The sequence below is a fragment of the Bombina bombina genome, chromosome 3 (genome assembly GCF_027579735.1).
Source record: "Bombina bombina isolate aBomBom1 chromosome 3, aBomBom1.pri, whole genome shotgun sequence".
Taxonomy (NCBI): Eukaryota; Metazoa; Chordata; class Amphibia; order Anura; family Bombinatoridae; genus Bombina; species Bombina bombina.
Window position 1 is genome coordinate 107511589 of NC_069501.1, and position 14075 is coordinate 107525663.

At 39.8% G+C, this 14075-nt stretch overlaps 1 protein-coding gene across 1 annotated transcript in view; it reads right to left on the reverse strand.

The window, feature by feature from the left end:
* The window catches only part of CLIC6 (chloride intracellular channel 6), a 349353-nt gene that overhangs the window by 23131 nt on the left and 312147 nt on the right, over positions 1-14075 (reverse strand). The window contains exons 4-5 of the mRNA XM_053705166.1: positions 9264-9370; positions 3385-3566 (exon numbers count right to left, since the gene is read on the reverse strand). Coding sequence (XP_053561141.1) covers positions 3385-3566; positions 9264-9370 — 289 coding nt within the window. The remainder of the gene's footprint in view (positions 1-3384; positions 3567-9263; positions 9371-14075) is intronic.

Genomic DNA, 14075 nt, shown 5'->3' on the forward strand with positions numbered 1-14075 from the left:
AAGTGTGCAGTGAAGACCAAGTCGCTGCCCTACATATCTGATCAACAGAAGCCTCGTTCTTGAAGGCCCATGTGGAAGCCACAGCCCTAGTGGAATGAGCCGTGATTCTTTCGGGAGGCTGCCGTCCGGCAGTCTCGTAAGCCAATCTGATGATGCTTTTAATCCAAAAAGAGAGAGAGGTAGAAGTTGCTTTTTGACCTCTCCTTTTACCTGAATAAACAACAAACAGGGAAGATGTTTGTCTAAAATCCTTTGTAGCATCTAAATAGAATTTTAGAGCGCGAACAACATCCAAATTGTGCAACAAGCGTTCCTTCTTTGAAACTGGTTTCGGACACAGAGAAGGTACGATAATCTCCTGGTTAATGTTTTTGTTAGAAACAACTTTTGGAAGAAAACCAGGTTTAGTACGTAAAACCACCTTATCTGCATGGAACACCAGATAAGGAGGAGAACACTGCAGAGCAGACAATTCAGAAACTCTTCTAGCAGAAGAAATTGCAACTAAAAACAAAACTTTCCAAGATAATAACTTAATATCAACGGAATGTAAGGGTTCAAACGGAACCCCCTGAAGAACTGAAAGAACTAAATTGAGACTCCAAGGAGGAGTCAAAGGTTTGTAAACAGGCTTGATTCTAACCAGAGCCTGAACAAAGGCTTGAACATCTGGCACAGCTGCCAGTTTTTTGTGAAGTAACACCGACAAGGCAGAAATCTGTCCCTTCAGGGAACTTGCCGATAATCCTTTTTCCAATCCTTCTTGAAGGAAGGATAGAATCCTAGGAATCTTAACCTTGTCCCAAGGGAATCCTTTAGATTCACACCAACAGATATATTTTTTCCAAATTTTGTGGTAAATCTTTCTAGTTACAGGCTTTCTGGCCTGAACAAGAGTATCGATAACAGAATCTGAGAAACCTCGCTTCGATAAAATCAAGCGTTCAATCTCCAAGCAGTCAGCTGGAGTGAAACCAGATTCGGATGTTCGAACGGACCCTGAACAAGAAGGTCTCGTCTCAAAGGTAGCTTCCTACAATTAAACACTAAAAAACTCTAAGCCATCTCCGTGGAGATGTTGCCTGTACAACGGCAAAGAGAATGACTGGGGTAGGCGGAGCCTAGGAGGGATCATGTGACCAGCTTTGCTGGGCTCTTTGCCATTTCCTGTTGGGGAAGAGAATATCCCACAAGTAAGGATGACGCCGTGGACCGGACACACCTATGTTGGAGAAATCAGGTTTTTCCTGTTTAACCGTCACTGGTAATTGATTTACAGGGGATGGAAGACTGGGAGTCTGAGAATAAGACTGCAGAACAAAAGTTAAACTTGCACTGCAAAGCAGATTACCACCTCCTTGCATAAAAAGCATTTGTTTGTAGGTATAATAATGTCCATGACAGTACCCTTAGCTGTCTCTGGAGTAGCATCAGCAGACCCATTTTGCTCCATAATAACAGTGACACCACAAAGAATAAAAAAAAGGTTGAAAAATGAGACCCCTACAAGACTCCTATTTGCAAAAATCTTGATAAAATTTGTCCCCTGTAGCTTAAGACTATAGTAGGCCACTGCTATACTATAGCTGATATTTCCCCCCAAAATTAGTTATACACAATCTGGCAGTGGTGGTTAGAGTAAAAACGGTATAGCGTTTTACCCGCTCCTGAGGTCTGCGTGACAGTGCGGTGAAGAAACCGTGCTGAAGTGATGTGCCCTCGCATCCGCTCACTGCAGTCTTAAGGAAGAGGCAGGCTACGCACCAAAACTTTCCTGTGGTGGGAAGCAGTTAATTCCCTCCTCACCACAAGAGAAACAAGAGACCTCCTCTCAAGAGCCTGCAGACAGCCATTGCCACTTCCTCAGCGCACTGGTCATGTGATCATGTGACTGGAGCTGAGGTACCAGAGCCGGGAACATTTAGGAGACAGCAATAAAACTATGTCCCTTGTCTCTTGTGCCATTTACAGCCAACAAGTATTAGTACACATATACCCCCCTATACCCAGTACCAGTAAATCTACTGTAGTGAGCATGATCTAAGATGTGCACAAACCTCCTACTGTGAACAAACTGTGACCTCATGAGTAAAGGGTTTCCCCCCAGGGTCAGACTGTAAAGAATAGATGAACTGTGCTTACTAAGCCATTCACCTAGGGTATAAAATTACTCCTGATGAGTTACTTGTCTAACCTCTCATATGCACGCTGCCCTGCATAGTTACACAATGTAATGGGATTAAATCCTATGCTGTAACTAACAGCCGAATGATCCAAGATAAGGAATACATACATCTGGCCATTACAGGAGGAGGCTTGGGAACTTCCTAGTGACACTAGTGGCCTGCTGTTGTGCAGAAAACTTCACAGAAAATGATTATTTTGCACCAGGCAACTCTGCAATACCCTCTCTTCTGAGAACCATCCACTGAAGGACATTGAGAATGATAAGTCACTAAAATAAATTAACTTTTTTTTTTAACACCTCTATCCTTGCTCTCTCAGTGGTTGGTGGATGAAAATGACCCCAGATGTGACCCGACCATGGTGACTGAAAAGCCCAGGACCTTTTTAGCAGGCGTCCCACCTGGCTAAAATTTTTGCCAATATTAAGCTTAAATTAGCTAATATTAAAAATATTACATTTTTATCGCACAAATTATCATTAAATACATTTATGTTAAATTATGAAATTAATTTGTATTTTGAATAACAGAAAATTATATAATATTAGAAAATATTACACAGCCTCCACCTGGCTACTTCATAATGCCACCCGGCTGGTAAAATTTTCTGTGGAGAACACTGCATGCTTTGGTGCTATTGGCTGCAAGAGTGCAGGGGGCATCATTGCACAAGTGTCTAAATGTAGCCCACAAATTACAATCTCAGCTGAACAGCTTTACTATATGTGAATCCTGTCCCTCCACTCAATGATACATCTGCCCCTAAGTATTGTTGTGTTCTTGCCTTGTGCAAAACTCCCTTGTGTAATTATTAGACATCTAGTAAACAGTACAAAGGCATAATAACGGCTTCATAAAATATATCAACATTAAGTGAACCCTATATATTTGGTTATCATAAGTCACTGTAATTAAACATATAAGCTTGCACATAGTGGCACAGTCATTCATAAAGGGTGACTAAAGAGATTTCTAAAGAGAAACAAAAATTGTGACAAAGCACTGTACTTTAACAGAACCCTAAACACCTAAATGTGCCTTACAATCTGGGGTTACTGGTAACTATTCACATAAATCTTTGTATCTTTGGAAAAACATTTTTTTACTGTACACCATATTGCAATCTTTCTTAATCTACTGTGAAGTAACATGTTCTTACATATCTAAAATATACAGCCATAGTTGTATAAAGACAAACCTTTATAATGTGAAGCTTCGGTAGGAGGTTGCAGTCAGCTAACGTGAGCTCATTGCCATCCAAGAACTTCCTGTTGGAAACAGTGACATCCGCTGTACTATTGGCATCAATCTCCTCAAGCAGAGGTGAATTAAAAAAGTCATTTAGCTTTTTTAAGGACTTTAGCAAGCTTTTTTCTAAGTCTAAAAAAATAAAAGAGGTACATGTGAAGAAAAAGATTACCACAACACCTATACATAAATGAAGTGATTATATATATATGTTTTAAGAAAAGTGTGGATGGTAAACCTGCTAGTTCATTAATAGTGTTGCATAAAGTAGCTCAGTATTTAAGAATTAGATACCAACACGTTATAATGTAAGATATAATTAAATATGGTGCAGACCCATTATATAATTATAATACAAAATGTAAGGGATATTAGGAGATTTAAAATAAAATCACCTGTTAAAGACTGGGAATTCAGCACTCTTTTTTAAAGAAGAAAAGCAACACGTCTTAAATTTAAAACAAAGTTACATTTATTCTCACACCGTGTCAAGCTTGGGCTCGTGAGATTGACACCATCCAGATACACTGGATACAGTAAATTTCGTGGTTTTAAATACTAAAATGTTAAAAGTACAAGTGCATTACAACTCAAAGCATTTTATATACTAGAAAAAATATATTGCTAGGACCGGTCCATGCAAGGTGACATGCTGTTAACAAAAATGTATTACTTCCTAGAGTACATAAGACTGTGGAAAACCACAGGCATGCTACAACTGAATAAGCACCAAAACTATAAACCTCAAATTGAATTCTCAGACCTATTAAGGTTTTAGTAAAACTGATATCAATAAATGAGGCTTACTAATAATTGTGCATAGTCACTTGTCAACTCTTAGACAACAAAACTAAGGCCTAGATTTAGAGTTCGGCGTTAGCCGTGAAAACCAGCGTTAGAGGCTCCTAACGCTGGTTTTAGGCTACCGCCGGTATTTGGAGTCACTCAAAATAGGATCTAACGCTCACTTTTCAGCCGCGACATTTCCATACCGCAGATCCCCTTACGTAAATTGCGTATCCTATCTTTTCAATGGGATCTTCCTAACGCCGGTATTTAGAGTCGTTTCTGAAGTGAGCGTTAGAATTCTAACGACAAAACTCCAGCCGCAGGAAAAAAGCAGGAGTTAAGAGCTTTCTGGGCTAACGCCGGTTCATAAAGCTCTTAACTACTGTACCCTAAAGTACACTAACACCCATAAACTACCTATGCACCCCTAAACCGAGGTCCCCCCACATCGCCGCAACTCGATTACATTTTTTTAACGCCTAATCTGCCGACCGCCACCTACGTTATACTTATGTACCCCTAATCTGCTGCCCCTAACCCCGCCGACCCCTGTATTATATTTATTAACCCCTAACCTGCCCCCCACAATGTCGCCGCAAGCTACTTACAATAATTAACCCCTAATCTGCCGACCGCAAAGGGCCGCCACCTACGTTATCCTTATGTACCCCTAATCTGCTGCCCCTAACACCGCTGACCCCTATATTATATTTATTAACCCCTAATCTGCCCCCCTCAACGTCGCCGACACCTGCCTACACTTATTAACCCCTAATCTGCCGAGCGGACCTGAGCGCTACTATAATAAAGTTATTAACCCCTAATCCGCCTCACTAACCCTATCATAAATAGTATTAACCCCTAATCTGCCCTCCCTAACATCGCCGACACCTAACTTCAATTATTAACCCCTAATCTGACGACCGGAGCTCATCGCTACTATAATAAATGGATTAACCCCTAAAGCTAAGTCTAACCCTAACACTAACACCCCCCTAACTTAAATATAATTTAAATCTAACGAAATTAATTAACTCTTATTAAATAAATTATTCCTATTTAAAGCTAAATACTTACCTGTAAAATTAATCCTAATATAGCTACACTATAAATTATAATTATATTGTAGCTATTTTAGGATTAATATTTATTTTACAGGCAACTTTGTAATTATTTTAACCAGGTACAATAGCTATTAAATAGTTAAGAACTATTTAATAGTTACCTAGTTAAAATAATAACAAAATTACCTGTAAAATAAGTCCTAACCTAAGTTATAATTAAACCTAACACTACCCTATCAATAAATTAATTAAATAAAATACCTACAATTACCTACAATAAAACCTAACACTACACTATCAATAAATAAATTAAATACAATTTCTACAAATAACTACAATTACATAAACTAACTAAAGTACAAAAAATAAAAAAGAACTAAGTTACAAAAAATAAAAAAATATTTACAAACATAAGAAAAATATTACAACAATTTTAAACTAATTACACCTACTCTAAGCCCCCTAATAAAATAACAAAGACCCCCAAAATAAAAAAAATGCCCTACCCTATTCTAAATTAATAAATTTAAAAGCTCTTTTACCTTACCAGCCCTGAACAGGGCCCTTTGCGGGGCATGCCCCAAGAAATTCAGCTCTTTTGCCTGTAAAAAAAAACATACAATACCCCCCCCCAACATTACAACCCACCACCCACATACCCCTAATCTAACCCAAACCCCCCTTAAATAAACCTAACACTAAGCCCCTGAAGATCATCCTACCTTGTCTTCACCATACCAGGTTCACCGATCGGTCCAGAAGAGCTCCTCCGATGTCCTGATCCAAGCCCAAGCGGGGGGCTGAAGAGGTCCATGATCCGGCTGAAGTCTTCATCCAAGCGGGCCAGAAGAGGTCTTCCATCCGATTGAAGTCTTCATCCAAGCGGCATCCATCCGGAGCGAAGCGGCAGCATCCTGAAGACCTCCACCGCGGAACATCCATCCTGGCCGACGACTGAACGACGAATGACGGTTCCTTTAAATGACGTCACCCAAGATGGCGTCCCTCGAATTCCGATTGGCTGATAGGATTCTATCAGCCAATCGGAATTAAGGTAGGAATATTCTGATTGGCTGATGGAATCAGCCAATCAGAATCAAGTTCAATCTGATTGGCTGATCCAATCAGCCAATCAGATTGAGCTTGCATTCTATTGGCTGTTCCGATCAGCCAATAGAATGCGAGCTCTATCTGATTGGCTGATTGGATCAGCCAATCGGATTGAACTTGATTCTGATTGGCTGATTCCATCAGCCAATCAGAATATTCCTACCTTAATTCCTATTGGCTGATAGAATCCTATCAGCCAATCGGAATTCGAGGGACGCCATCTTGGGTGACGTCATTTAAAGGAACCGTCATTCGTCGTTCAGTCGTCGGCCAGGATGGATGTTCCGCGGTGGAGGTCTTCAGGATGCTGCCGCTTCCCTCCGGATGGATGCCGCTTGGATGAAGACTTCAATCGGATGGAAGACCTCTTCTGGCCCGCTTGGATGAAGACTTCAGCCGGATCATGGACCTCTTCAGCCCCCCGCTTGGGCTTGGATCAGGACATCGGAGGAGCTCTTCTGGACCGATCGGTGAACCTGGTATGGTGAAGACAAGGTAGGATGATCTTCAGGGGCTTAGTGTTAGGTTTATTTAAGGGGGGTTTGGGTTAGATTAGGGGTATGTGGGTGGTGGGTTGTAATGTTGGGGGGGGGGGTATTGTATGTTTTTTTTTACAGGCAAAAGAGCTGAATTTCTTGGGGCATGCCCCGCAAAGGGCCCTGTTCAGGGCTGGTAAGGTAAAAGAGCTTTTAAATTTATTAATTTAGAATAGGGTAGGGCATTTTTTTTTATTTTGGGGGTCTTTGTTATTTTATTAGGGGGCTTAGAGTAGGTGTAATTAGTTTAAAATTGTTGTAATATTTTTCTTATGTTTGTAAATATTTTTTTATTTTTTGTAACTTAGTTCTTTTTTATTTTTTGTACTTTAGTTAGTTTATGTAATTGTAGTTATTTGTAGAAATTGTATTTAATGTATTTATTGATAGTGTAGTGTTAGGTTTTATTGTAGGTAATTGTAGGTATTTTATTTAATTTATTTATTGATAGGGTAGTGTTAGGTTTAATTATAACTTAGGTTAGGACTTATTTTACAGGTAATTTTGTTATTATTTTAACTAGGTAACTATTAAATAGTTAACTATTTAATAGCTATTGTACCTGGTTAAAATAATTACAAAGTTGCCTGTAAAATAAATATTAATCCTAAAATAGCTACAATATAATTATAATTTATAGTGTAGCTATATTAGGATTAATTTTACAGGTAAGTATTTAGCTTTAAATAGGAATAATTTATTTAATAAGAGTTAATTAATTTCGTTAGATTTAAATTATATTTAAGTTAGGGGGGTGTTAGTGTTAGGGTTAGACTTAGCTTTAGGGGTTAATCCATTTATTATAGTAGCGATGAGCTCCGGTCGTCAGATTAGGGGTTAATAATTGAAGTTAGGTGTCGGCGATGTTAGGGAGGGCAGATTAGGGGTTAATACTATTTATTATAGGGTTAGTGAGGCGGATTAGGGGTTAAAACTTTATTATAGTAGCGCTCAGGTCCGCTCGGCAGATTAGGGGTTAATAAGTGTAGGCAGGTGTCGGCGACGTTGAGGGGGGCAGATTAGGGGTTAATAAATATAATATAGGGGTCGGCGGTGTTAGGGGCAGCAGATTAGGGGTACATAAGGATAACGTAGGTGGCGGCGCTTTGCGGTCGGCAGATTAGGGGTTAATTATTGTAAGTAGCTGGCGGCGACGTTGTGGGGGGCAGGTTAGGGGTTAATAAATATAATATAGGGGTCGGCGGGGTTAGGGGCAGCAGATTAGGGGTACATAGGGATAATGTAAGTTGCGGCGGTTTACGGAGCGGAAGATTAGGGGTTAATAATATAATGCAGGGGTCAGCGATAGCGGGGGCGGCAGATTAGGGGTTAATAAGTGTAAGGTTAGGGGTGTTTAGACTCGGGGTACATGTTTGAGTGTTAGGTGCAGACTTAGGAAGTGTTTCCCCATAGGAAACAATGGGGCTGCGTTAGGAGCTGAACGCTGCTTTTTTGCAGGTGTTAGGTTTTTTTTCAGCTCAAACAGCCCCATTGTTTCCTATGGGAGAATCGTGCACGAGCACGTTTTTGAGGCTGGCCGCATCCGTAAGCAACTCTGGTATCGAGAGTTGCATTTGCGGTAAAAATGCTCTACGCTCCTTTTTTGGAGCCTAACGCAGCATTTTTTTGAACTCTCGATACCAGAGTTAATTTTATGGTGCGGCCAGAAAAAAGCCTGCGTAGCGTTAACAGCCCATCTACCGCCAAACTCCAAATCTAGGCCTTAGTATCTAAAAAAAAGAGTCATATAAGTTATGTTACTAGGCGTAGCATGATGGTTTGTAAAGTAGAATGATACCCTTAGAGCTCAACAGGGCTTGATGGAGAGTTCAGTAAATTAACAGTTCATTGCGTACTGATCTAATTGTGAGTCATCCAGCCGATATATACTTTTTCAAGGATGATTGAGTGCCAAGTAATAGAAGTCACCTAGTAACATAATTTATATGACTCTTTTTTAGATACTAAGTTTTGGATGGTGTCAATCCCACAAGCCCAAGCTCGACACGGTGTGAGAATAAATGTAACTTTGTTTCAAATTTAAGACGTGTTGCTTTTCTTCTTTAAAAAAAGAGTGCTGAATTTGCAGTCTTTAACAGGTGATTTTATTTTAAATCTTCTAATCTCCCTTACATTTTTTATATATACAGTATATATACATATGTATGTATGTGTTTGTGTGTTTAGCTCTATTTCACACCTAGGCAGACAATGGAAAGAAGGAGAGAAGTCAAGGAGACAGAAATTAGATGGCCTTTGAGGATAGGGAAAGAGAAGTAGGGAGACTGTGGATCAGCCCTCAGGAACTGACAGACTGGAATCAAACTTACTCTCATTTAAATCTATTTTTGGGTTCTTTATGTAAGCGGAGAATTTAGCAAACACATCATTTCCTGCTGAATTTGATTCTACATGTTTTGGAGCAAGTTTTGGATACCTAGAAAAACATAAAATGGAAAACTTAGATATTAGATATGAAGGGCATACAATTACATATATAATAGAATTTTAACTACTTTTTGCCGTTTGCTCACAAAGTACTTTAAAAGCTGACTGACAAGGCTACCACCAAGCTCTGGAAGCTACTCAATAATTAATATACAACTCATAGGTGTAGGCCTTCATCCTATTCCTAATATTTATAGTATTGTTATATATTTATTTTAAATGGAGCCTTTTAGTTTATTTCTAGTTTATGTCAGGGAAAACACTCCAAAAAGAACAGCGAAAAAGTTTGATGAAAACAGGATTGTTTCAAGGTCAACCAGACAAGATCTGTGCCTTGAGCTGCAATAAAGGAGTATGCTGAGTCTACATGGCTCCTTCCATGGTATCCACAGATTTTTGTCATTGTTGGAACAACTTGGAGGCAAGTTGCCAAATCCCTCCCATGGTTTATTACCCTGGAATTTAGTGGAGACGGTCCCTCATGGTCCCTCTATGCGCCTGATGGCTTCTAGTGTCCTCTGCCCATTGTATGCCTATTTGAGCTAGATAAAGGTAAATTCCTACACTACATGTGATATATTTCTACTGCATGGTTCAAGAAAGATAAAGAGCAGTATGGAACTGCAGCCAAATATGCATTTAATGAGTATTTACCCATGCAGTAGACCTACAGGAAACTATAATTAATACATGGGCACATAAGGGTAGCAATCTAATGGGATGAGAAGGGACAAGAGATACTTTCATTTTCTTTATGTTCGCAAATACATACAAATAATATTCCTGCACATTATTTAACACATATACAAAAAATTTTTCATTTCAATGCTTGCTAACACATTTTTTTTTTGCAAATACATTTTTAATGAAACAGGACACCACTCATTTTGAGAAGAGAATTCTCATTCCTATATAAGGAACTGAGCATTACCTGCACCATTAATAAGCTTAATTAGTTAAAGGCACCTGACACACATATATTCTTTTTACAATTAAGATAGAGCATACCATTTTAAACAACTTTCCAACTTACTTCTATCATCACATATTCTTCATTCTCATGGTAGAGAGAATATCTGAACACATTGGGTGAGACAATGAAGAGCGGCTAGCTGAATACATAGGGTGAGACAATGAAAGAGGCATATTTATGCAGTCACCAATCAGCAGCTAGTGCCCAGTAGTGTACTGCTGCTCCTGAGCCAACCTAGGTATGCTTTTCAACATAGGCTACCAAGAGAACAAAGCAAATTAGAGTAAAATTAAATTGGAAAGTTATTTATAATTGCATGCTCTATGTCGAAAGTTTAATTTTGACTGCCCCTTTACCTTTTTTGTCAACACCCTCAAATTATAAAGTTCCAGGGGTCGATTTATGAAGCAGCGGATGCTGCTTCCAACTCACTCCGCTTCAGGTCCGCCTGAAGTGGAAGTTAAGAAGCAGCAGTAAGACCGATGTTCCTTAACTCATCCGTCACCTCTGAGGCGGCGGACAGCAATCAGCCCGATCGGATACGATCGGGTTGATTGACACCCTCTGCTACCGGCCGATTGACCACAAATGTGCAGGGGGCAGCATTGCACAAGCATTTCACGAGCATATGCTGACGGCATTTATCGATGTGAGGCGGCTCACACTATAATAAATTGGCCCCCAAATCTACTCTATTGTATCTTTATTGCAGATAGTTAAAATAGTACTGGATACTTCCAACACATACATATATATATATATATATATATATACACACACACACACACATACAGTCGTATGCAAATGTTTAGGCACCCCTGACAATTTCTATGATTTTCATTTATAAATAATTGGGTGTTTGGATCAGCAATTTCATTTTGATCTATCAAATAACTGAAGGACACCGTAATATTCAGTAGTGAAATGAGGTTTATTGGATTAACAGAAAATGTGCAATATGCATCAAAACGATATTAGACAGGTGCATAAATTTGGGCACCCTTGTCATTTTGTTGATTTGAATACCTGTAACTACCTAGCACTGCTTAATTGGAACACACAATTGGTTTGGTGAGCACATTAAGCCTTGAACTTCATTAACAGGTGCATCCAATCATGACAAAAGGTATTTAAGGTGGCCAATTGCAAGTTGTTGTTCTCTTTGACTCTCCTCTGAAGAGTGGCAACATGGGGGCTTCAAAACTCTCAAATGACCTGAAAACAAAGATTGTTCTACATTATGGTTTAGAGGAAGGCTACAAAAAGCTATTGCTGAGATTTAAGCTGTCAGTGTCCACTGTGAGGAACATAGTGAGGAAATGGAAGACCACAGGCACAGTTCTTGTTAAGTCCAGAAGTAAAATATCGGAGAGGCAAAGGATGGTGAGAATGGTCAAAAACAGCCCACTGACCACAATCTAAAGACCTACAACATAATCCTGCTGCAGATACTGTCACTGTGTATTGTTCAACAATTCAGCGTATGGGAGAGTGATGCGGAAGAAGCCTTTTCTGCACACATGCCACAAACAGAGTTGCTTGAGGTATCCAAATGCACATTTGGACAAGCCAGCTTCATTTTGGAAGAAGGTGCTGTGGACTGATGAAACAAAGATTGAGTTATTTGGTCATAACAAGGGGAGTTATGCATGGCGGCAAAAGAACACAGAGTTCCAAGACAAACACTTGCTAGCCACAGTAAAATTTGGTGGATGTTCCATCATGCTGTGGAGCTGTGTGGCCAGTGTCGGTACTGGGAATCTTGTTAAAGTTGAGGGTCGCATGGATTCCACTCAATATCAGCAGATACTTGAGAATAATGTTGAGGAATCAGTCACAAAGTTGAAGTTACACCAGAGCTGGATATTTCAACAAGACAAGAACCAAAACACTGCTCAAAATCTATTCTGGCATTTATGCAGAGGAACAAGTACAATGTTCTGGAATGGCCATCCCAGTCCCCAGACCTGAATAGCATTGAAAATCTGTGGGGTGATTTAAAGCGGGATATCCATGATCGGCAACCATCAAACGTAACTGAACTGGAGATGTTTGAGAAATGGTCCAAAATACCTTCATCCAGAATCCAGACACTCATTACAGGCTATAGGAAGCGTCTAGAGGCTGTTATTTCTGCTAAAGGAGGCTCTACTAAATATTGATGCAATATTTCTGTTGGGGTGCTCAAATTTATGCACCTGTCTAATTTCGTTGATGCATATTGCACATTTTCTATTAATCCAATAAACCTCATTTCACTACTGAAATATTACCGTGTCCTTCAGTTATTTGATAGATCAAAATGAAATTGCTGATCCAAACACCCAATTATTTATAAATGAAAATCATGGAAATTATCACAGGTGTCTAAACTTTTGCATACGACTGTATATATATATATATATATATATATATATATATATATATAAAAATGTGTGTGTGTGTGTGTGTGTGTTGGAAGTATCCTGTCAAGAGTCAGGTGCCTTTGCTAGATTATGGAAACTCACTGAATTTACAAAGCTTATCACAAGAGTTTGTTGATACAGTATTTTTTTTATTATTATTCTTTATTTATAAAGTGCCAACAGATTCTGCAGCGCTGCCCATGGGTACAAGGATTAAAAGTACAACGGAGAAACAAAACAATAAGAGACAACATTTTACAGACAAATACAGGGGGAATTGAGGGCCCTATTCCTGTGGGAATTTACAATCTAGATAGGTGGGAGAATGGGAAACAGGAGGTGGGGACTGCAAAGGTGAGAATAATATTAGTGAGGAGATAGATGAGGGCAACTATTGGGTAGGTGAAGTCAATTTGTTAATGTATCTGGTGATAAGCTTCCCTGAACAAAAAGGTCTTTAGGGAACTTTTAAAGGAGGAGAGGTTAGGGGAAAGTCTGACAGCTCGAGAAAGTGCGTTCCAGAGGGTAAGTGCCGCACGAGAGAAGTCCTGTAGTCTAGCATGAGAGGAGGTGATGGTAGAGGACGCAAGAAGCAGGTCATTGCTGGATCTTAGGGGGCAGGGTGGAGTATATTTGTTGATGAGTGAGGACAGGTAGGGTGGGGCAGCATTGGTGAGGGCTTTGTAGGTCAGGGTGAGAATTTTGAATTTAATTCTGCTGTGAATGGGGAGCCAGTGAAGGGACTCACAGAGAGGTGCAGCAGAAACAGAGCGTCAAGAGAGGTGGATTAGCCTTGCAGATGCATTTAGGATGGATTGAAGGGGAGAGAGGGAGGCCAGATAGTAAGTTATTACAGTAGTCAAGTCTGGAAATTACCAGGGAGTGAATTAGCTGTTTAGTAGTTTCAGCACTCGGAAACGGACAAATTTTGGAGATATTGTGTAGGTGGTTGTGGCAGGATGAAGAGAGCAATTGGATGTGGGTAATGAAGGACAGATTTGAGTAAAGTGTGACTCCAAGGCAGCAGACGTAGGGTGATGGGGAGATAGTGGTGCCGCCAACAGTGATGGAAAAATTAGAAACTGGAGTAGAGTTAGAGGGGGGATTAGAAGTAGTTCGGTCTTGGACATTTTTATTTTTAGCTGGTGAGAGGCCATCCAGGAGGAAATGCCAGATAAGCAGTCGCTGATGTGAGAATTGACAGAAGGAGAGAGTGCAGGGGTGAAAAGATAGATCTGGGTATCATCAGCATAGAGGTGATAGTTGAAGCCATAGCTGTTGATGATTTTACCCAGTGAAGAAGTGTAAATAGAGAA